The sequence below is a fragment of the Tachyglossus aculeatus genome, chromosome 5, assembly GCF_015852505.1.
Source record: "Tachyglossus aculeatus isolate mTacAcu1 chromosome 5, mTacAcu1.pri, whole genome shotgun sequence".
Classification (NCBI taxonomy): domain Eukaryota; kingdom Metazoa; phylum Chordata; class Mammalia; order Monotremata; family Tachyglossidae; genus Tachyglossus; species Tachyglossus aculeatus.
In genome coordinates, this window is record NC_052070.1 from 102,045,055 (window position 1) to 102,070,081 (window position 25,027).

Below are 25,027 nucleotides of genomic sequence, written 5' to 3' on the forward strand. Positions count from 1 at the left end.
GTCTCGGGGGCCGGTCCCAGCACCCGGGAATTGTAATAATAAAAAAATAATAATGGCATTTATTAAGCGCTTACTACGTGCCAAGCACTGCTCTGAGCACTGGGGGAGATACAAGGTCATCAGGTGGTCCCACGTGGGGCTCACAGTCTTACTCCCCATCTGACAGATGAGGGAACTGAGGCCCAGAGAAGTGAAGTGACTTGCCCAAAGTCACACAGCTGATAAGTGTCAGAGGCGGGATTAGAACCCACGACCTCTAACTCCCAATAATAATAATGATGATGGCATGTGTTAAGCACTTACTATATGCCCAGCACTGTTCTAAGCGCTCGGGTAGATAGAAGGTTATCGGGTGATCATTCATTCATTCAATAGTATTTATTGAGCGCTTACTGTGAGCAGAGCACTGTACTAAGCTCTTGGGAAGCACAGGTCGGCAACAGATAGAGAAGGTCCCTACCCAACTGCGGGATCATAGTCTAGAACGGGAGACAGACGACAAAACAAAACATGTAGACGTGGGGCTCACAGTCTTACTCACCATCTGACAGATGAGGGAACTGAGGCCCAGAGAATAATAATAATAATGGCATTTATTAAGCGCTTACTATGTGCAAAGCACTGTTCTAAGCGCTGAGTGAAGTGACTTGCCCAAAGTCACACAGCTGACAAGTGGAGGAGCGGGATTAGAACCCACGACCTCTGACTCCCATGCCCGGGCTTTCTCCACTGAGCCAAGCTGCTTCACTGATTATATGCGAGAGGAAGCCTGGTCGGCCCCGGGGCCAGTCCCCGCCCCGGGGGATCGTGTGAGATCGGAAACCTGGGGGTCCCCTCTCCGGCCCCCGCCCCCGGGCCTCGTGTGAGATAGGAAATATGGTCGTCCCCTGTCCCCGCACACGAGTATATACTCCTGCGACAGGGGAAGCCTGGTCATCCCCGGGCCGGTCCTCGCACCTGGGGATTATATGAGAGAGGAAGCCTGGGGGTGCCGGGGGTCCGGGGACGGCTGCCCCCGGGCTGCTCTGGACCCCTCCGCCTCCCCCTTCGCCTCCCGGGGAGGGACGCCCCACTCCCCTTGGTGACCCCCAGCCTGTGACCCCACCCTCTCCCTTGACCCCTCTACACACCCGTACACACAGGCACAATGACACAGACACTCAAGAATAATCAGACTCCCCCAAACATACACACTCAATCACACTTGAAGGCCTTGCTCAGACCTCGAGGGGGTTCATCTGATTTGGACAAATCCCCCCGTTACACCACCTCCCCCCGCCCACCTGTGTCCAGGATGGGAGGTCCAGACCCTTCCTGTCCGATCCAGGGCCCGGAGCCTCCAGAGGTTGTGCAGGGAAGCCGTGGTGGGTGGAGGCGGGACAGAGGCCACAGTGACACCCCCCCCCAGCTCGGGACTCCAGCTAGGACCCAGAAAGTGGACGAGGATACTATCAGGGCTGAGGTCAGGCGACCTACCCCCTAGTGTACAAAATCCCTTTTAAAAAAAATGTTTGAATCCCCAAGGACCTGGGTCTGGGAAGGCCCAGGATGGATCCATCTGCATCTCCCCGCTGGCCAGCGGCCCACTTAAGCCGCTGGCCATCGGGGATGAGGAGGAGGGAGGCCTGTTCTTTGGAGGCCAGTTGGGGGGAAATTGCCAGAAAGGCCCCCAAAGGCCAACCCCAGTCTCCTTGAGCCCAACTGGGTTTGTTCCCAGGACTGGGGAGTCCACATGGGGGCCACCGGCTAGTTCTGTGGCCCTGCGGGAACTGGTCCTTCTGGCTGGCTAATGTGAAGCCTTCTCCCCTCCCCAACAAAAGCACCTCAGGGAATTGGGTTCTGCTGTCCCCAGCGCCTAGAACACATATAGCGTGGCCCACCGACCGAAACACCAGCCTGGGACTCAAGAGGGCCTGTGAGCCAGTTGTGGGCAGGGATTGTCTCTGTTGCTGAATTGTGCTCCCCAAGCATTTAGTACAGTGCTATGTACACAGTAAGCACCCAATAAAAAATAATAATAATAATGGTATTTGTTAAGCACTTACTATGTGCCAAGCACTGTTCTAAGAGCAGGGGTAATCAGGTAATCAAGGTAAACAAGGTAATCAGGTTGTCCCATATGGGGTTGTCTTCATCCCCATTTTACAGATGAGGTAACTGAGGCACAGTGAAGTGACTTGCCCAAAGCCACACAGCTGACAAGTGGCAGAGTCAGGATTAGAACCCACGACCTGACTCCCAAGCCCGTACTCTTTCCACTACGCCATGCTGCTGCTTCACAATGCAATTGAATGAATGCCACTTTTCCCCCCACGGCATTTGTTAAACCCTGAAGTCGATCGTATTTATTGAGCGCTTGCCGTTTGCAGAACACTGTCCAATGTAACAGACACATTCCCTGCTCCCAATGAGCTTACAGTCTTGAGGGGGAAACAGACATTAATATAAATGACAGATATGTACCCAAATGCTGTGGAACTGGGGGTGGGGGGGTGGGGTGTGTGTGTGTGTGTGTGTGTGCGTGAATAAATGGAGCGAGTCAGGGTGATGTAGAAGGGCGTTGGGGAAAAAAGGGCTCAGTTGGGGCAGGCCTCTTGGAGATGCACCTTTGGGAACGCTTCGAAGTGGGGAAGAGTAATTGCCTGTTGGATATGAAGGGAGGGCATTCCAGGCCAGAGGCAGGATGTGGGTGAGAGGTGGGTGATGTGATAGATGAGATCAGGATGCAGTGAGGCTGGCATTCCAGGAGCCAGGCACCGTTCTAAGCGCTGGGATAGATAGAAAGATAACGAGGTTGGACGCAGTCCGTGTCCCACATGGGGCTAACAGTCTTACTCTCCATTTTAATAATAATAATAATAATGGCATTTATTAAGTGCTTACTTTGTGCAAAGCACTAAGCGCTGGGGAGGTTACAAGGTGATCAGGTTGTCCCACGAGGGGCTCAGTCAATCCCCATTTTACAGATGAGGTAACTGAAGCCCAGAGAAGTGAAGTGACTTGCCCAAAGTCACACTGCTGACAATTGGTGGTGCTGGGATTTTGAACCCATGACCTCTGACTCCAAAGTCCACTGAGCCATGCTGCTTATCAGATGAGGTAACTGAGCCAGCAGACAAGCGGTGGAGCCAGGACTAGAACCCAAGTCCTTTTGACTCCCAGGCCCGTGGTCTGTCCGCCAGGTCACGCTGCTTCTCACTTGCCGGCTATGTGATCGTGGGAGTCACCGGGTCGGTAAACGTTTCCTCTTCTTTAGAATGAAAATGAAATACACGTTCTCCTTTCCCCTTAGACTGTGAGCCCCATGTTGGACAAGGACTGGCAACCTGATTATCTTGAATCTATTCCAGTGCTTAGTAGCGGGTGGCACACAGTAAATGACAAAATCTATCGATGCTATTTATCGAGCCGCTCACTAAGTGCAGAACACTATACCAAGCCCTTGAGAGTACAATAGTACTTGTAGACTTTTTACTTGACCACGAGGAGCTAAAAATCCATCAGTGGTATTTATAGAGTGCTCAATGTGAGCAAAGCACTATACTAAGTGCTTGGGAGAGTGTAAGATAGTTGGTAAGACATGTTCCCTGCCCACAAGCAGCTGTCAGTCTAGTGGGGGAGACATATGAATACAGCATATAATTTATCAATACAATTACTAACCACTCCTTACTGCAGGCTCAACATTCAAGCTGAGGCTTGCAGATCCAGAACGAGCAGGGCCCTTCACCACCCACTCTGCAATTTCTCCAAGAGCACTGAAGAGAGGGGGAAAAGAGGGGGGGACCCAAATTGGTCCACAGGACAGAGAAGCAGCCACATGAGGAAAGGCACAGCTTGACATGGGACATGATCTGCTGATGCAACCACAAAGGGAAACAAGGAATTGCTCATTCTTTAAATGGAGCCAGGACAAAGGGAACCCACAAAGGTGAACATGTTACCTGTTACTCGTGCAGACTGAAAATATCAATATCAATTAACAGAATTTGTTGAGCACTTACTATATGCAGAACACTGTAGTAGGAGACATGCTCCCTGCCCACAACGAGCTTAGTCTAGGCTCAAGAAAGGGTTAAATTCAGAGATGCTTCTCCAAGAGGAAGCAGCGTGGCCTACTGGATAGAGAATGGGCCTGAAAGTCAGAATAAGCTATGAGAAGGTCCTGGGTTCTAATCCCAACTCCACCACTTGTCTGCTGTGTGACCTGGGCAGGTCACTTAACTTTTCTGAGCCTCAGTTACCTCCTCCGTAAAATGGGGATTAGGACTGTGAGCTCCATGTGGGACAGGGACTGTTTCCAACCTGCGGTCTCGGATCTCAGATCATCTCTGTGCAGAAACACTCTGGGCATGTTAGTCCCCTCCTCAAAAATCTCCAGTGGCTACCAGTCAACTTATGCATCAGGCAGACTCCTCACTCTTGGCTTCAAGGCTCTCCATCACCTCTCCCCCTCCTACCTCACCTCCCTTCTTTCCTTCTACAGCCCAGCCCGCACCCTCCACTCCTCTGCCGCTAACCTCCTCACTGTACCTCATTCTCACCTGTCCTGCCGTCGACCCCCAGCCCATGTCCTCCCCCTGGCCTGGAATGCCCTTCCTCTGCACATCCACCAAGCTAGCTCTCTTCCTCCCTTCAAAGCCCTACTGAGCTCACCTCCTCCAGGAGGCCTTCCCAGACTGAGCCCCCTTTCCTCTCCCCCTCCCCACCCCCCACCCTACCTCCTTCCCCTCCCCACAGCACCTGCATATGTTTGTACAGATTTATTACTCTATTTGACTTGTACATATTTACTATTCTATTTATTTTGTTAATGATGTGCATCTAGCTTTACTTCTATTTATTCTGATGACTTGACACCTGTCCACATGTTTTGTTTTGTTGTCTGTCTCCCCGCCTAGACTGTGAGCCCGTTGTTGGGTAGGGACCGTCTCTATATGTTGCCAACTTGTACTTCCCAAGCGCTTAGTACAGTGCTCTGAACACAGTACGCGCTGTACAAATACAATTGAATGAATGAATGAATCTAACTCAGCGCTTACTACAACGTCTGGCACATAGTAAGCACACACGCCTCTAAACTCTGAGCTCGTTTTGGGCAGGGATTGTCACTTCATTATTGTTGTATTGTACTTTCCCAAGCGCTTAGTACAGTGCTCTGCACACAGTAAGCATTTAATAAATTTGAATGAACTGAATGAACGAACAAATGCCACTTTTTTTAAAAGGGCATCCAGGTGGCAACCATCCTTTTGGTCTCCTGTTGAAGACGGAAACCCTGCGTTCAAAAACCAAACGGAACCAGTCCAGGACATGAACATGTGCCCTGGGGTCTGTGGCCCTTCCTGGAGAAGCCTCACCTCGCCTGACCCTCACTACCCACTGACACCACGGGGAAAAGGGAAGCATCAGTCAGTCACATTTACTGAGCACTTAATGGGAGCAGAGCGCTTGAGAGAATACAATATAACAATAGACAATTGTTATATTGTGGACAATCCCTGTCCACAAGCTTACAGTCTAGAGGAGTGGAGAGAATAAGGAGTGAGAAAACACTTGCTTTGTGAACTGCTTCAGGCAGTCGGCCATGCTGTTCCTGACCTTAAGATTCTGGGGCCCTTCTCCACCAGTGATCTTCACCTTCTCCTGTACACTGTAGCCACTTAATCAGTGTGACTCATGATTATGGATTGCCACTGACATTCCTCCCCAGGATTTTCCAAGCGGCTCCCATCAGCACCCTTTCACCTTCCCACTCAGGATGTCACTTCCTGGAGCAAATTCCCACCGGAACCAGTGTTCACAGAAAGAGCCCAGTCAAGCACACCCATACACCCAGCCATGGATTACAACCATGGTTTCCCAAAATATGAAGATGGAAATATAAACCCCTGCATCATCATCAGTGATATTTACTGAATGCTTACTATGCCCAGAGAACTGTATTAAGCACCTGGGAGAGGACAAAAAAAAAAAAGTTTCCGTTACTTCCTTCCCCCTCTCAGCTACCCATGTCTTCAAGTGACTTTTCTGTCTGCTTGGGAAGCACCCCAGCACCGTTTCAGATCCTTGCCCCCACCGTTTACTCCCCAGGTGAGAAAATCAGTCCCAGGCTGCCATTGCCAGAGATAAGGTGGGTTCCTGGTGCCCAGCCTGGGAATCAGTATGGTATAGTAGATAGAGCACTGGCTTGGGAGTCAAAAGGTCATGGGTCCTAATCCTGGCTCCACCACTTGTCTGCTGTGTGACCTTAGACAACTCACTTCACTTCTCTGTGTCTCTGTTACCTCATCTGTAAAATGGAGATTGAGACTGTGAGCCCCACATGGGACGGGGACTGTGTCCAACCAATTTGCTTGTATCCACCACAGCACTTAGTACAGTGGCTTAGTACAGTGCCTGGCACGTAGTAAGCACTTAACAAATACCATAATTATTATCTCCTGTAGATTTACAGGTAGCCAGCAGGCACCGCTCTAAATTAAGGATTCCGTGGAGGAAAGCCAATTACAATCCCCTAATCGACACCCACCCAGGGGGAAGGAACCAACTTCTTTCCTTGGAGAACCTCAAATCCCTTTTCTTAAATGATTGCTTTCTTCCCTTCCCCTCTAAACACCAACCCATATGGCCTCCCTGCCCCCACCGGAAGAAGTGACAAGGAACGGAAGAAGTGACAAGGAACAGCCAGATTAAAGGAGAAATGTCTGGTCTCAGCCCCCAGGGAAGGCCTCTGACCCCTTGGCAGTTCCCTCCCAGCATCCTGCTGCTGAGACAACTGGGAGGGAGCTGGGTCATTCACTGGCCAGATCAGGTCCTTGCGCCTAATTCCTCCTGAGTGATAACTTCCTGAGTCCGGCTCTGTTCCTCAGGAGCACCCAAGCACTCCACAAGTGCCGGACTCTTAGAGGGTCTAAGAGAACTCAAGAAAACCGAACTGGCGGAACTGGAGGATGAGATGGACTTGCGGGGAGAGGGGAGGAGGAAAAAGATCAAAATGCCAACAAGAGTCACTTCACTTCTCTGGGCCTCGATTCCTTCATGTGTAAAATAGGGATTAAGACTGTGAGCCCCATATGGGACATGATTCATTCACTCATTCAATCATATTTATTGAGCGCTTACTGTGTGCACAGCACTGTACTAAACGCTTGGGAAGTACAAGTCGACAACATATAGAGACGGTCCCTACCCAACAACTGGCTCACAGTTTAGAAGGGGGAGACAGACAACAAAACCTATAGAAAGGTGTCAAAATCGTCAGAACAAACAGATTTAAATGATGTTTCCAACCTGATGAGCTTGTATCTATCCCAGTACTTAGTACAGTACCTGGCAAATAGTAAGTGCTTAACGAAAACCATTAAAAAAAAAGAAGAAGGGTAGGGGTGGATGGGATTCAGAATGGACACCCTGGGTGAAAGTAAATTTCCTCATGACCTACATGTTTAGCAGTTTGACCTGAAAACCAAAGGGGCAAGGACTGGCCCTGGGCACTTCCTTGAAGCAGTCCTGGAGAAGTGCCAAAAATAGTGCCCTGCCCTCACTCACCTTCTCGGCTGAGCCTCCTCGGTCCCCAGCCCGGCCGGGTGCAGTGCGCCACCCCCCAGACTCCCATGGACCCAGCAGGCTCCCAGGGAAGGGCCAAGGCAGGGACCTCACCGCCCCTCCTGCACCCCCAGGAAGTGACGCTGAGCCAGGGCTCAATCCTGCCAGTCCCCTGCCCAGCATTTCCTACCCAGGCAGACAAGAAAGGTGTGCCCTGGGCAACCCTTTGACTGGAGGAAATCCTTAAAGACTCCTACCCTTCTAGAGCCTGTTTTTCCTGAACTCAAACCCAGAGGCTCGTTCTGTTCCCAGGAAGGGATGGGGTGATAGAAGGGAAGAAGCTAGACTTGAGGTGCTGGCGCTGCTGGGTGGAAATGGTCTTGCTGGAGGCTTCGAGGGGGTGGCCAGCACCTCTTGGCCCTGCCCCGGAAGGGCAGTGAAGCTCGGGGTGAACGGCAGGGATGCCCTAGACTGTGGTCAGGAGAATATTCTGAGCCTGACGACTAGCTGGGCCCGGTTAAGATTTAGAACAAAGAGGCAACCGGATCCCTCCCTCTCCTCCTTGCCCTCTTGGGACAGTCCCACTTGTGCAGCCTGCAGGACCTTGGCTCGCCTTTACCTGACAGCAGGCGCTTGGAAGATACAGCTATCGGGTCTGTGACGTGCTAGGGAGAGACCTGCCCATCCAGATCCATAGGCCCTGGAGTCCCAGCTATCCTGCCAGGGTCAGGAACAAGAGTCCCAGTGCCCAGGACATGCTACTGAACACCATCCCTGTCTGGCCCGGAGGAATGCTCCTCCTTCCCCGGCCCCCCCTCATTTGTAGCTCTCGTTGAGGTCCTCCGGCCAGTACTGGTCCTCCAGGTAGTGCTCGGGGTCTAGGTCGCCATCTTCCAAGGCCACCGGGGAGCTGGTGGCCAGGTCCCGCTCCCACTCGGCCTGCACCAGCTGGTACAGCTCCATGGCTGTCGTGGCGTCCTCCACCGACGAATGACCATGCTTGCCCATCTAGAGGCAAGCAGAGATGCTGGCATCAGGGTCCCGGGGAGGGGATTGGGACAGTGACTTTGGCCCCAGGGAGGGATGAGAGGGGAGCATGGACCACCTCCAGAGGAGAACAAGTTGGGCAAAGGAGGAGGGTCTGGGAGAAGACCCCCTGGTACTACAATGTACTGTTCCAGTGCTTACTACAGTGCCCTGCACATAATAAGAGCTCAATAAATGCCACTGATTGGTTGTTTGATTTAAAGGCTGCTAGGAGGAGGCTCGGGGGTGAGCCCACTGTTGGGTAGGGACTGTCTCTATATGTTGCCAACTTGTACTTCCCAAGCGCTAAGCACAGTGCTCTGCACACAGTAAGTGCTCAATAAATACGATTGATTGACTGATTGATTGATTGAGTTTGGGGAGGGAAGACGAGTCCTGGGGAACTGGGTGATCACAAGCTCAGACACCAGCCCAGCAATCTGCCCCATCAGCCAACGGAATGGATGCAAGCTGGAGCTTTGGGTTCACCAAACCTGAGAATCAGCATGGCCTTGTGGATAGAGCAAGGGCCTGGGAGGCAGAAGGACCTGAGTTCTAATCCTGGCTCCATTTGTTTGCTGTGTGACCTCGGGCAAGTCACTTAGCATCCTTGTGCTTCAGCTACCTCATCTGTAAAACGGGGATTAAGAGTGTGAGCCCCATGTAGGACAGGGACTCTGTCCAACTTGATTAGCTTGCATCTACCACAGCGCTGAGTTCGGTGCCTGGCGCATAGTGAGCGTTCAGCAGGTATCATTAAAAAAACAACACCCTGCAATGCCCCCCAGGCTGAATGTAGCTACCCTTCCCCTCCCCCATTGGGCCCTCCCCACCCCACCCACCTGGATTTTCTTGTTCAGCAGCTGGAGGGACAGGTTCTTCAGGGAAGGCCGACCCTGGGTGTGGAAGCCGGCTCGGTGGACCAGGAGAGGGCTGCTACTGGTGTCTCGCGTGTGGTGGTGGGGGTGGAAGTACTTGAGGACCCGGAAATCGTTGTGCAGGGCGTGGCCCACCACCACTTTACCCCTCAGCAGCTTCAGAATCTGTGGGATACAAAATATGGGGAGGGAGGAAAGGAGGTGAGCATCCCACATCAGCCTCCCGCCCCTCAGGCTATTCCTCTCCCTTCCCGAGCGAGAGTGGCTCCATTCATTCATTCAATCATATTTATTAAGCGCTTACTGTGTGCAGAGTATTCATTCAATCGTATTTATTGAGTGCTTACTGCGAGCAGAGCACTGTACTAAGTGCTTGGGAAGTACAAGTTGGCAACATATAGAGACAGTCCCTACCCAACAGCGGGCTCACAGTCTAGAAGGCTCCATAGAATGGTGGGGCCACCCAGGGCTGAGGCCCTCCACTGGGCTGCTGAGAAAAACTGTCAGCATCCCCCGACACCCTGGACCGTCGGGACTGTGGTGGCCAATACGCTGCCTGATGTTGGGGGCTGGGGTATTGCCCACCAGGGCCCCGACTCTTACCTCTTTCCGGGCCTCCTGGAAGGGGGTGGCACCCCGCATGTGCCACCGGGTGATGCCGCTCCAACGGGTGCGGTACTGCACTATGGGCCTCTCGGGTTGGATGTATTTGTCGTACAGGACGTCTCCGTGGTAGTTCACAACGGAGCAGCGTGCCAGCTCGCTCATCCGCCCACCGGGGCCCGTGCCCACCATCTCGCAGTCAATGGCCACATACTTGCAGGGCAGGGGGTGGTCCGGGGCAGCGCCTCCCGAGGGCCCTGGCCGGGCCTGGCCGTGTCCTGTCCTAGGCTCCACCGTGTCCGGCGGGAGGGTGTCCCCTCGCCGGGGGGGCTTCAGCACCCGCTGCTGCTCCAGCAGGGCCTTGCGGGTCATGACCCTCTGATGCCTCTTGCTCCTCTTCTTGTGTCGCTTCTGTGGGGTCTCCCCGGCGTCGGGGCTGGGGCTGGTGGGGAGCGGGCACGTGGTCTGAGGGGGGTCAGAATCTCCCCTTGGCTTCATCCTGCCCCAAACACCCAAGTCCCTGGTAAGGGGGTTCGCTGTGGCTGCTTCCACTTGGCTCCTGCAAGAAAGGAACGCATGTGAGGGGCGGGGCAGGGCAGACAGGAGAATTCCATGACCAATGCTCACGGAAGTCACCGCATCTCCCTCCTTGCCTCTGACTGCCCACAACCGATCAAAAAATCTCCGCCACCCCCACGTCTCTATTCTCCCTGCCCAGCCAGGGCGGAGGACAAATCCTCAATGTTATGGTTTCTGGGGGACAAACACTTCTCCACCCAGGTGAGGGGTGGCTAAGGGGCCTCGATATCTCAGGAAAGGGAAGCGGGGGGGTCTAGTGGAAAGAGCCCGGGCCTGGGAATCAGGGGACCCGGGTTCTAATTCTGGCTCTACTACTCACCTGCTGGGTGATCCGGGCAAGTCACGAACTCCTCCGTCCCTCAACGACCTTATCTGTAAAATGGGCATTAAAACTGTGAGCCCCATGTGGAAGAGGTACTGGGTCCAATCTATAATTACCTCGTACCTACCCCAGCACTCAGTAAGGTGCCAGGCACATAGTAAGCGCTTAATACCATCTAGCAACAACAACAACCAAGAAAAAAGTTGAAGGGCCAGCAGGTTTCAGAGGGGATTGGAGGGACTCATGGACAAGTGGTCTAGGCTGGGTCACTGGAGGGAAAGTTAGAGATGTGGCACACCATCCGTCCCAAACTGAGGGAGGCAGGAGAAATGATTTGAGCCAAACCAGAATTCTATCTCTGCTAGGAGCAATAGGTGGTAACATTCCAAAGGCTTGTTTAATAATCAATCAGACTGTAAACTCCTCGGGGTAGGGGGTCATGTCTTTTTTGTTTAGTCTACTCTCCCAAGCGCTGCACAAAGTAGGCGTTCAGTAAATCCTATTGACTGATAACAGTAGACCCCATTGATTTAGCACTTCAAGTCCTCATTTGGAAGTTCTCCCAAAAGCTCTATAAATGACACTGACTGATTGATTGATTCATCTGAAAGTTGCTCTGGTCCTTTTTTTATGGTACTTGTAAAGTGCTTACTATATAGCAGGCACTGTGCTAATTGCTAGGGAAGATATAAAATAATAATAATAATAATGGCATTTATTAAGCGCTTACTATGTGCAAAGCACTGTTCGAAGCACTGGGGAGGTTACAAGGTGATCAGGTTGTCCCACAGGGGGCTCACAGTCTTAATCCCCATTTTACAGATGAGGGAACTGAGGCCCAGAGAAGTGAAGTGACTTGCCCAAAGTCACACAGCTGACAAGTGGCGGAGCCGGTATTTGAACCCATGACCTCTGACTCCAAAGCCCGTGCTCTTTCCACTGAGCAACGCTGCTTCTCTTTAGTAGGTCAGACACAGTCCATGTCCCACATGAGGCTCACAATCTTAATCCCCATTTTACAGATGAGGACCAGAGAAGTGAAGTGACTTGCCCAAGGTCATACTGCCAATAAGTGGCAGAGCCGGGATTAGAATGCAGGTCCTCTGACTCCCAGGCCCATGCTCCTTATTTGGAAATCGTACTCTCCCAAGTGCTTAGTCCAGCGCAGCGCTCTGCACACAACAAAATGAGACTTCTAGTTATCGCCCCATCTCCCTCCTACCATTCCTTTCCAAACTCCTTGAACGAATCGTCTACGCCCGCTGCCCCGAGTTCCTCAACGCCAACTCTCTCCTCGACACCCTCCAATCTGGCTTCCGTCCCTTACATTCCACGGAAACTGCCCTCTCAAAGGTCACCAATGACCTTCTGCTTGCCAAATCCAACGGCTCATACTCTATCCTAATCCTCCTCAACCTCTCAGCTGCCTTCAACACTGTGGACCACCCCCTTCTCCTCAACATGCTATCCAACCTTGGCTTCACAGACTCCTTCCTCTCCTGGTTCTCCTCTCATCTCTCCGGCCGTTCATTCTCAGTCTCCTTTGTGGGCTCCTCCTCCCGCTCCCATCCCCTTACTGTAGGGATTCTTCAAGGGTCAGTTCTTGGTTCCGTTCTGTTCTTTACACCCACTCCCTTGGTGAACTCATTCGCTCCCACAGCTTCAACTATCATCTCTACGCTGATGACACCCAAATCTACATCTCTGCCCCGTTCTCTCTCTGTCCCTTCAGGCTCGGGTCTCCTCCTGCCTTCAGGACATCTCCATCTGGATGTCTGCCCGCCATCTACAGCTTAATATGTCCAAGACTGAACTCCTTATCTTCCCTCCCGAACCCTACCCTCTCCCTGACTTTCCCATCACTGTAGACTGCAGTACCATCCTTCCTGTCTCACAGGCCTGCAACCTTGGTGTCAACCTCGACTCTGCTCTGTCGTTCACTCCTCACATCCAATCCATCACCAACACCTGCCGGTCTCACCTCCACAACATCGCCAAGATCTGCCCTTTCCTCTCCATCCAAACCACTACCTTGCTGGTTCAGTCTCTCATCCTATCCCGACTGGATCACTGCATCAGCCTCCTCTCTGCTCTACCATCCTCCTATCTCTCCCCACTTCAGTCTTCATGCTGCTACCCAAATCATCTTTGTGCAGAAACACCCCGGGCATGTTACTCCCCTCCTCAAAAATCTCCAGTGGCTGCCAGTCAACCTACGCATCAAGCAAAAACTCCTCTCTCGGCTTCAAGGCTCTCCATCACCTTGCCCCCTCCTACCTCACCTCCCTTCTCCCCTTCTACAGCCCAGCCCACGCCCTCTACTCCTCTGCTGCTAACCTTCTCATTGTACCTCGTTCTCGCCTGCCCCACCATCGACCCCCGGCTCATGTTCTCCCCCTGGCCTGGAATGCCCTCCCTCCACAAATCCGCCAAGCTAGCTCTCTTCCTCCCTTCAAAGCCCTACTGAGAGCTCACCTCCCCCAGGAGGCCTTCCCAAACTGAGCCCCCTTTTCCTCTCCTCCTCCCCATTCCCCCGCCCTAACTCCTTCCCCTCCCCACAGCACCTGTATATATGTTTGTACAGATTTATTACTCTATTTTACTTGTACATATTTACTATTCTATTTTGTTCATGATGTGCATCTAGCTCTATTTCTATTTATTCTAATGACTTGACACCTGTCCACATATTTTGTTGTCTGTCTCCCCCTTCTAGACTGTGAGCCCGTTGTTGGGTAGGGACCATCTCTATATGTTGCCAACTTGTACTTTCCAAGTGCTTAGTACAGTGCTCTGCACACACTAAGCACTCAATAAATGATTGAATGAATGAATGAACAAAACCTCAGGAAATGACACCGATTCATCGATTTGCCAGAGTCCCGGCCGGCGAGGTGGAGACAGGAGGAGCGGCTCCGGTCCCGGTCCCAATTCCGATCCCCGTCCCAATCCGCCGGCCCCGGCTGCCTCCCGAGCACTGGCAGGAAGCAGCCAAGGCAGGAGAGGAGAGATGAGGTAACTGAGGCTCAGAGAAGTTAAGGGACTTGCCCAAGGTCACACAGCAGACATGTGGCAGAGCCAGGAGTCGAACCCATGACCTCTGACTCCAAAGCCCGGGCCCCTTCCACTGAGCCAGGCTAACGGGGAAGTGGGGGCGCCGCTGAAGTGTCGGGAAACAGCAGAAGGAAAATATTTATTTATTTATTTTACTTGTACATATCTATTCTATTTATTTTATTTTGTTAGTATATTTGGTTTTGTTCTCTGTCTCCCCCTTTTAGACTGCGAGCCCACTGTTGGGTAGGGACTATCTCTATATGTTGCCAACTTGTACTTCCCAAGCACTTTAGTAAAGTGCTCTGCACACAGTAAGCGATCAATAAATACAATTGATTGATTGATTGATTGATTGCTGAATCCAGCCCAGGAAGTCCAGGCTTAGTGCCACCCTCCCCTACCCACCAAAACAACTCAGAAATCACCTCTGTAAAGGGGCTTGGGGGTGGGGTGGGGGGGTGGAGCTTTCTCATTTCAGATTAATCAGCGCTGAAACAATAATCTGTAAGCAGCCTCCTGATCCAAGTTCTTCTCAGGACACGCATCAAAACATCGCTATCCAACTGCCAACATATTAAACAAACAGGGGACCCAGCAGAGTACCGGAGGGAGTGGACAAGTGGATAATCTCTAGGGAGGGGCAAACCGGACCCCCATCCATTTTTGCCCAGGGAAGGCTGGAGATGGAGGTAGTGGATACACAGTTCCAGCATGGTTTAGTGGAAAGAGCAAAGGACAGGGAGTCAGAAGACCCGGGTTCTAACCCTGGCTCCCCCTTTTGCCTGCTGTGTGACCTTGGGCAAGTTGCTTCACTTTTCTGTACCTCAGTTTCCTCATCTGTAAACGGGAATAAGATATCTGTTCTCTCTCCCTCTATGAGAGACGGGGACTGTGTCTGATCTAATCATAACTACTCAGGGCTTGACATATAATAATAATAATGGCATTTGTTAAGTGCTTACTATGTGCGAAGCACTGTTCTAAGCGCTGGGAGGATTACAAGGTGATCAGATTGTCCCATATGGGGCTCACAATCTTAATCCCCACTTTACAGATGAGGTAACTGAGGCCCAGAGATGTTAAGTGACTTGCCCACAGTCACACGGCTGGCAAGTGTGTATAGAAAGCACTTAACAAATATCAGTTATTATTATTAGTTTAATAGCCCAGACACAGAGAAGCAGCATGGCCTATTGGAAAAAGCCCAGGCCTGGGAGTCAGAGATCGTGGGTTCTAAACTCAGCTCCTCCACTTAGTCAGCTGTGTGGCTTTGGGCAAGTCACTTCACTTCTCTGTGACTTAGTTACCTCATCTGTAAAATGAGGATTAAGACTGTGAGCCCCACGTGGGACACCCTGATAACCTTGTATCTCCCCCAGCGCTTAGAACAGTGCTTGGCACATAGTAAGCACTTAAAAAATACCATCATTATTATTATTATTATTAAATTTCTCTGTGCCTGTTACCTCAACCCTAAAATGGGAATTACGACCATGTCTATATGAGACAAGGCTTAGAACAGTGCTTGGCACATGGTAAGCACTTAACAAGTACCACAGTTATTATTCTCTCTGCCCATTACCTCGTCTGTACTGCATCCAACCTGATCATCTTGTATCTACCCCTGCGCTTAGTACAGTGCCTGCCACTTAGTAATTATGATGATGATGATGTCATTTGTTAAGCGCTTACTATGTATGTGCAAAGCACTGTTCTAAGTGCTGGGGGAGGGGGAGATGCAAGGTGATCAGGTTGTCCCACGTGGGGCTCACGGTCTTAATCCCCATTTTACAGATGAGGTAACTGAGTCTCCGAGAAGTTAAGTGACTTGCCCAAGGTCACACGGCAGATATGAGGCAGAGCCGGAATTAGAACGATTATCTTGTTTTTACTTCAGCACTTAGTACAGTGCCTAGCACATAGTAAGTGCTTGAATTCCATTAAAAACAAAAAAGAGCATCTGGAAAGGTGTCCCTAGTTCAGCTCCTACAGCCTGGTCCAGTGGTATTTACTGAGCATTTACTGTGCGCAGAACATTGTACTAAGTGCCTGGGAAAGCACAATAACTAGATTTGATTCCAGCCCTCTAGGGGTTTACTACATAGCACAATGGCCACAGCTACAACTTGGGAGTGTGGAAACCTGGGTTCAGGCCCTCGAGGTGGGAGCCCGCTGTTGAGTAGGGACCATCTCTATATGCTGCCAACTTGTACTTCCCAAGTGCTTAAAACAGTGCTCTGCACACGGTAAGTGCTCAATAAATACGACTGAATGAATGAATGAACCCCCGAATTTAGCATCGCTTGGGGAGTTACGGTGAGGATGAATGGAAGGAATGAGACCCTAGCCATTAATCAGCATTAGCGTAGGGCCCACAAGTTGTAGGTCTACCTTCTAAACCAGTAGATCGGGTTTCCGAAAATGTGCTTGAGCCGTCACTTTAGGCAGCCTACAAAAATAATCAAAATGACAATACTTTTCCTGCTGAAAGCATTGAAACAGGAGGAATGCTGTTTCACAAAAATAGTCAAAACGACAATACTTTTCCTGCTGAAAGGGTTGAAACAGGAGGAATGCTGTTTCCTGCTCACTGCTCTTCTCAGTTCAGCTTGCCAACCAGGCTAGCTGCTCGATAGAAACCCTGAGAATCCAACCCTATCCTTTCACCCTGGCCTAGTGGATAGAGCCCGGGCCTGAGAGTCGGAAGACCTGGGTTCTAATTCCAGCTCCGCCACACGTCTGCTGAGTGACTTTGAGCACGGGTCTGGAAGTCACAAGGTTATGGGTTCTAATCCTGGCTCCGCCATATGTGTGCTGTGTGACCTCGGGCAAGTGAATTCACTTCTCTGGGCCTCAGTTCCCTCATCTGTAAATGGGGATTGAGAATGTGAGCCCCAAGTGGGACAACCTGATTACCTTGTAACCTCACCAGAACTTAGACCAGTGCTTTGCACATGGTAAGCGTTTAATAAATGCCATTATTATTATTACCCCAGGGATTAGAACAGTGCTTGGCACATAGTAAGCACTTAACAAGTACCACAATTATTATTCTCTCTGCCCATTACCTCGTCTGTACTGCATCCAACCTGATCATCTTGTATCTACCCCTGCGCTTAGTACAGTGCCTGCCACTTAGTAATTATGATGATGATGACGTCACTTGTTAAGCTCTTTCTATGTATGTGCCAAGCACTGTTCTAAGTAGTGCTGGGGGGGGGGGGGGGATGCAAGGTGATCAGGTTGTCCCACGTGGGGCTCATGGTCTTAATCCCCATTTTACAAATGAGGTAACTGAGTCTCCGAGAAGTTAAGCGACTTGCCCAAGGTCACACGGCAGACATGAGGCGGGGCCGGAATTAGAACCCATGGCCCCTGACTCTCAAGGCCGGGCTCTTTCCATTGAGCCACGCTGCTTAAGCAATTCTCGAAAAAAAGAAAGAGGCCTTTGGGGCCAGTGCCACCTTCCAAGGGCAGCGTCCCTCCTCGCCCCGGGGGGCAGTGCCGGCCGGTCTCCAGCGCACACCCACCCCGTATGACCCCCGAGACTGGGTCCCCGGAGCCCCTGCAGACCCCACAGGAGGGCCGGGCCTGCCCCGCCTGGCTCGGCCCCGGGCATTCCGGACCGTTTCCCCGCCCCTGCTCTCAGGACACTTTCGCCCCCACCTCGCAGCCCCCGGCCCAGCAACCCCCAGTTCTCTCGAAACCCCCAGGCCAGCCCCCTAGTTCCCCGCCCGCAGCCCCTGGTCCAGCCGGCCAGGTCCCCCAAGACCCCCAGGCCAGCCCCCAAGGCCCCCCGCAGCCCCCGGCCCGGCCTGCTGGCTCACCGACCACCTCCGCTGGCGCCTTCCTTTTCCGGCCTCCACGTGGTCCCGGCGCGGCCAGGCCCTGACACACGCCCGGGCTAGTCTCGCTCCCACTCCCGCTCCCGGCCCCGCCCATTGGCTCCCGCCCCCTCCCCCGCCTCCGGCCTCTCCCATTGGCTCCTGCTCCCGGCCCTGCCCCCCCTCCTCCGCCCATTGGCTCCCGCCCAGCCCGCCCCTTCCCTTCACCCATTGGTCCCGCCTTAGCCCGGTCAGGAGCGGACAGGACAGGACAGGACCGGGCTGGTCTCGGGGGGGCGGGGCCTAGCGAGGGGGCCGCCCCCTCCCTCCCTCCCTCCCTCCACCGCCCCGACCCGCATTCAGTCATTCCATCTTATTTATTGAGCGCCTACTGTGTGCAGAGCACTGGACTAAGCGCTTGGAAAGTACAATTCGGCAACAGGTAGAGATCATCCCTCCCCAAGATCCTCCTCTAATAAGAACAACAAACATTATAATAATGATGGTGGCATTTGTTAAGCGCTTACTATGTGCCAAGCACTGTTCCAAGCGCCGGGGGAGATACAAGGTCATCCGGTGAGCCCACGTGGGGCTCACAGTCTCCATCCCCATTTTACAGCTGAGGTCACTGAGGCCCAGAGAAATTGAGTGATTTGTCCAAGGTCACCCCGCAGACAAGGGGTAGAGCGGAATTAGAACGCAGGTCCTCTGACTCCCAGGCCCGCGCTCTTGCCGCTAAAACACGCTGCTTCTCTTGTTCATTCATTCATTCAATCGTACTTTTTATTGCTGTACTGTGCTCTCCCGAGCACTTGGTACAGTGCCCTGCACAAAGTAAGCGCTCAATAAGTACGACTGAATAAATCAATGAATGAATGCCCAGGACTCCATAGACGCCCGGGACTCCGTTCCCGAGAGGCCCGCCCGCCCGCCATCACACCGCGTGGCCCCCGCTGCTCCCGGAAGGATCCTCTCCTCAGAGCGCCCCCATAGACGCCCCCTGCTTCCTCCCCCTCCCCCCCACCGCTTAGGCGACCTCCCTTAAAGTGTCCCCCATACCCCCTTCCCGGTCCGGAGCTGACTGTCTCTCCCCCCGCCCCTCCTCCCCCGGGAAAAAGGCTCTTGTTATCACCAAGTTACATTAACGACAACCTCATTCGGACCTCCTCAGCCCTCCCATCCTACTTGGCTGTTCACTCCTCTCCCCAGGTATCTCTGCTCCCTGACCCCCCTTAACAGGTCCACCCTACTCCAGCACATAATAATTTATATCTGCTCTCTGTGACATCATTATCTGCCTATTTTATTATTGCCGTAGCATGTTAATCGTTAACTACCCTCTGTGATGCCATCGCCTATTTATATCAATGCTACTGTTTTATCGCTTCCGCATCTCAATTGTTAACCTCCTGCTGTGCTCTCACTTGCTCTGCTGACCTCACCATGAACTTTCAATTCCGTTGCTCCTAAATGCCATTCCCATTCCTCACCTTCCCCTTCCCCTCTCCTACCCAGCTTTTTCCCTCCCTTTCCCCCACCACGACCACTCCCCCTCACCCTCTACCCAGGATCCCTCTGTACTAGCGCCAATCCTCAGCTTCTCCCTCCCGGCCCCCTCCCTCCCCTCCTCCCCGCCCCTACCCCATCCCAGTTCTCCGTTCCCATCGCCACCCCTCTTCCCACTCTCCCCGCCTAGGCCCCCGCCAACTCATCCCAATCCAAACGCTCCCCACCCCTCGCACCCTTCCTCCTCTCCCCTCCCTCGACAGCTGCTGTCAAGTGTGGCCTCTGGAACCCCCACTCCGTTATAAGTAAGCTCCCTTTCATCCTGGATTCCTTTCCAGGTCTCTACTCCTCCTCACCCTAATTGAAACATAGCTGCCTTCGGATGACACGGTCTCTTCTGCTGCCCTCTCCAGTGGAGGCCTGTTCTTCTCCCACTCCCCAAGGCTCACCTGAAAAGGAGGAGGTGTCGGTTTCCTCCTCGCCCCCCCAATGTCGCTTTCCCACTATCTCTCCTCCCCCTTCCCTTCCTTTGAAGCCCACATTATTCGCCTCTACCACCCCCTCCAGATTCTTGTAGCCGTCATCTACGGCCCCCCCCAAGCCCCACCTCCAACTTAACGATTTTGACCCCTTCCTCACCTTCCTTCTCTCCTTTTCCATGCCCACTCTGATCCTCAGAGACTTCAACATCCACATGGATATCCCTGGTGACTCCTCTGCCACCCGCCTTCTATCTCTCCTTGATGCTGCCAACCTCTTGCTCCACCCCACCTTGCCCACTCACCAACTTGGTTACACCCTCGACCTCATCATCTACCGCTGCACTGTCTCCACCCTCACCAACTCTGAAATCCCTCTCTGATCATAATCTTCTCACCTGCCTCCTCACTCACACTCCTTTCCCCTGTAAATCCATATTAGTCCCTCACAGAGATCAATCAATCAATCAATCAATCGTATTTATTGAGCACTTACTGTGTGCAGAGCACTGTACTAAGCACTTGGGAAGTACAAGTTGGCAACATATAGAGACAGTCCCTACCCAACAGTGGGCTCACAGTCTAAAAGGGGGAGACAGAGAACAAAACCAAACATACTAACAAAATAAAATAAATAGAATAGATATGTACAAGTAAAATAAATAAATAAATAGAGTAATAAATGTACAAACATAAATACAGGTGCTGTGGGGAAGGGAGGAGGTAAGATGGGGGGATGGAGAGGGGGACGAGGGGGAGAGGAAGGAAGGGGCTCAGTCTGGGAAGGCCTCCTGGAGGAGGTGAGCTCTCAGTAGGGCCCTGCTCTCTTGACCCCATCCATCTTTCTGAGCGCCTCACACCCCACCTCGCCTCCCTTTCCTCTCTACCCAATCTTGATGATCAGATTACTGCTCTCAACTCTACCCTTTCTACTCAGCTAGACTTGCTCGCTCCCCTTTCCCTTCGCCACTCTCATACCACTAACCCACAGCCCTGGATCACTGCCACTGTCCACTTCCTTCGCTCTTATGCTCGAGCTGCTGAACACTGCTGGTGAAAGTCTAAACACCATGCCAACCTCGTTCACTTCAAATTTATCCTTTCCTGCCTTAACTCAGCCCACTCCTCTGCCAGACAAAACTATTTCTCCTCCCTTATTGACACCCATGCCCATCATCCCCGTCAGCTCTTCTGTACATTCAACACCCGTCTCAGGCCCCCGGTTCCTCCCCCTCCTCCTTCCCTCACCCCCAACGATCTGGCCTCCTACTTCATTAATAAAATTAAATCCATCAGGTCTGACCTCCCCAAAGTCACTCCCCCCCCCCTTCTCCAGCCCCCAGCTCTCAACGCTCTCCGCTACTATCCCATCCTTCCCAGCAGTATCCTCAGAGGAGCTCTCCTCCCTCCTCGCAAGTGCTACTCCGGCCACCTGTGCTTCTGACCCCATTCCCTCTCATCTGATGAAATCTCTCGCTCCGTCCTTTCTCCCCTCCTTAACTTCCATCTTCAACTGCTCACTCTCCACTGGTTCCTTCCCCTCTGCCTTCAAACATGCCCATGTCTCTCCCATCCTAAAAAAAACCCTCTCTTGATCCCACCTCACCTTCTAGTTATCACCCTATCTCCCTCCTACCATTCCTTTCCAAACTCCTTGAACGAATCATCTACACGTGCTGCCTCGAATTCCTCAACACCAACTCTCTCCTCTACCCCCTCCAATCTGGCTTCCGTCCCCTACATTCCACGGAAACTGCCCTCTCAAAGGTCACCAATGACCTCCTGCTTGCCAAATCCAAAGGCTCATACTCTATCCTAATCCTCCTCGACCTCTCAGCTGCCTTTGACACTGTGGACCACCCCCTTCTCCTCAACACGCTATCCAACCTTGGCTTCACGGACTCCATCCTCTCCTGGTTCTCCTCAACAATCAATCAATCAATCGTATTTATTGAGCGCTTACTGTACTGTACTGTACTAAGCGCTTGGGAAGTACAAGTTGGCAACACATAGAGACGGTCCCTACCCAACAGTGGGCTCACAGTCTAGAAGGGGGAGACAGAGAACAAAGCAAAACATATTAACAAAATAAAATAAATAGAACAGATATGTACAAGTAAAATAGAGTAATAAATACGTACAAACATATATACATATATATGTGTGTGTATATATATATATATATACATATATATTATACCGGAGCGATATATATATATATGTCGCTCCGGTCGTTCATTCTCAGTCTCTTTTGCAGGCTCCTCTCCCTTCCCATCCCCTACTGTAGGGGTTCCTCAATGTTCAGGTCTTGGTCCCCTTCTGTTCTCAATCTACACTCACTCCCTTGGTGACCTCATTCGCTCCCATGGCTTTAACTATCATCTCTACGCTGATGACACCTAAGTCTACATCTCTGCCCCTGCTCTCTCTCCCTCCCTCCAGGCTCGCATCTTCTCCTGCCTTCAGGACATCTCCATCTGGATGTCTGCCCGCCACCTAAAACTCAACATGTCCAAGACTGAACTCCTTGTCTTCCCTCCCAAACCCTGCCCTCTCCCTGACTTTCCCATCACTGTTGACGGCACTACCATCCTTCTCGTCTCACAAGCCCGCAACCTTGGTGTAATCCTTCACTCCGCTCTCTCATTCACCCCTCACATCCAAGCTGTCACCAAAACCTGCCGGTTTCAGCTCCGCAACATTGCCAAGATCCGCCCTTTCCTCTCCATCCAAACCGCTACCCTGCTCGTTCAAGCTCTCATCCTATCCCGTCTGGATTACTGTATCAGCCTCCTCTCCGATCTCCCATCCTCTTGTCTCTCCCCACTTCAATCCATACTTCACGCCACTGCCTGGATTGTCTTTGTCCAGAAACACTCTGGGCACATTACTCCCCTCCTCAAAAATTTCCAGTGGCTACCAATCAACCTGCTCATCAGGCAGAAACTCCTCACCCTCAGCTTCAAGGCTCTCCATCACCTCACCCCCTCCTACCTCACCTCCCTTCTTTCCTTCTACAGCCCAGCCCACACCCTCTGCTCCTCTGCTGCTAATCTCCTCACTGTGCCTCATTCTCGCCTGTCCCGCCGTTGACCCCTGGCCCACGTCACCCCCCTGGCCTGGAATGCCCCTCCTCCCCACATCCGCCAAGCTAGCTCTCTTCCTCCCTTCAAGGCCCTACTGAGAGCTCACCTCCTCCAGGAGGCCTTCCCAGACTGAGCCCCCTCCCCCCTTCTCCATCCTCTCACCTTACCTCCTTCCTTTCCCCACAGCACCTGTATATATGTATATATGTTTGTACGTATTTATCTATTTATTTTACTTGTACATATTTATTCTATTTATTTTATTTTGTTAATATGCTTTGTTTTGTTCTCTGTCTCCCCCTTCTAGATTGTGAGCCCACTGTTGGGTAGGGACCATCTCTATATGTTGCCAACTTGTACTTCCCAAGCGCTTAGTACAGTGCTCTGCACACAGTAAGCGCTCAATAAATATGATTGAATTGAATTGAATTGAATGAATGTGTACTGCGTGCACAGCACTGTACTAAGCGCTTGGGAAAGTACAATACAATAGTAAGAAGCAGCATAGCATAGTGGATAAAGCAGAGGCCTGGGAGTCAGAAGGTTATGGGTTCTAATCCTGACTCCTCCACTTGTCTGCTGTGACCTTGGGAAAGTCACTTCACTTCTCTGGGCCTCAGTTACCTCAGCTATAAAATGGGAATTTGAGACTGTGAGCCCCACAGGGGGCACAGGGACTGTTTCCAGCTGATCAACCCCAGCACTTAGTACAGTGCCTGGCACATAGTTAAGCACTTAACAAATACCATAATTATTATAATTATAATAATCGCATAAAGTTGTAATTAATACTACTACAAATAAAAACAATAAACAATAATTATTGATAATCAAGGACAATAAATTATATTAATTATAAATGATAACAATGCTAATAACAATAATAGACAATCCTTTATAATAATTGATTATAACAATAAAATCATCTAATAACAATAACATAATAACAACAGACACATTCCATGCCCACAACGAGCTTACAGTCTACTGAGTGTTGGGGCAGAGGAAATAAATAAATTACAGATATGTACACAAGTGCTGTGGGGCCTGGAGTGGGGAAGAATAGAGGGAGCAAGTCAGGATGATGAGAAGAGGAAAGGGGGGCTTAGTCAGGGAGGATCTCCTGGAGGTTAAGGCTTCAAAGGCAGGAGAGAGTAATTGTCTGTCAGGTTTGAGGACGGGGGGTGTTCCAGGCCAGAAGCAGGACGTGGGTGAGGGGTCAGTGGGGAGACAGGCAAGACCGAGATACAGTGACAGGTTAGCATTAGAGATACAGATTAGCATTAGAGGCGTGAAGTGGGCAGGAGAGTAGCAAGTAGTAACTTGTTGTGGGCATGGATTGTGCCTTTCAACTCGGTTTTATTGTATTCATTCATTCAATCGCATTTATTGAGTGCTTACTGTGTGCAAAGCACTGTACTAAGCACTTGGGAAAGTACAATACAACAACAAACAGACACATTCCCTATCCACAACAAGCTCACAGTCTAGAGGGGGAGATAAACATTAAAAGAAACAAACAAATAAATAAATACAGAAATAAATTCATAAATACATGAATAAATAAATGACAGTTAGGTACCTAAGTGCTGTGGGGCTGGGAGGGAGGATGAATGAAGAGAGCAAGTCAGAGTGATGCAGATGGGAGTGGGAGAAGAGAAGAGGGCTTAGTCAGGGAAGACTTTGAAGTGGGGCAGATAAATTATCATCTGATATGAGGAGAGAGAGCATTCCAGGCCAGAAGTAGGATGTGTGCTAGAAGTCAATGGCGAGATAGATGAGATCAAGGAACAGTGAAAGAGTTGGCATTAAAGGAGTGAAGTGCATGAGTTGGGTTGTAATAGGAGAGTAGTGAGGTGAGGTAGAAGGGGACAAGGGGTTGAGTGCTTTAAAGCCAGTGGTGAGGAGTTTTTGTTTGATGCGGAGGTGAGTGGGCAATCACTGGAGTTTCTTGAGGAGTGGGGAACCATGGTCTGAACGTTTTTGAATGAAAATGATTTGGGCAGCAGAGTGGAGTATGGACTGGAGTGGGGAGAGACAGGAGGCAATGAGGTCAGCAAGGAGGCTGTTACAATAATCAAGGCGGGATAAGTGCTTGCATTAATGTTGAAGCAGTTTG

General features: G+C 51.4%; 1 protein-coding gene across 4 annotated transcripts in view; it reads right to left on the reverse strand.

Moving 5' to 3' along the window:
• Nucleotides 1-7,307: 7,307 nt before the first annotated feature.
• The window catches only part of AEN (apoptosis enhancing nuclease), a 46,416-nt gene continuing 28,696 nt past the window's right edge, over nt 7,308-25,027 (reverse strand). Inside the window, exons 1-5 of one of the 4 annotated variants that reach the window (XM_038747511.1) lie at nt 17,841-17,917; nt 10,954-11,006; nt 10,056-10,614; nt 9,417-9,617; nt 7,308-8,556 (exon numbers count right to left, since the gene is read on the reverse strand). In XM_038747511.1, the coding sequence (XP_038603439.1) occupies nt 8,365-8,556; nt 9,417-9,617; nt 10,056-10,553 (891 nt within the window). In that variant the 5' untranslated portion in view covers nt 10,554-10,614; nt 10,954-11,006; nt 17,841-17,917 and the 3' untranslated portion in view covers nt 7,308-8,364. Of the gene's footprint in view, nt 8,557-9,416; nt 9,618-10,055; nt 10,615-10,953; nt 11,007-17,840; nt 17,918-25,027 lie in introns of those variants that run through there. The other 3 variants (XM_038747513.1, XM_038747512.1, XM_038747514.1) reach the window with 3 other exon arrangements.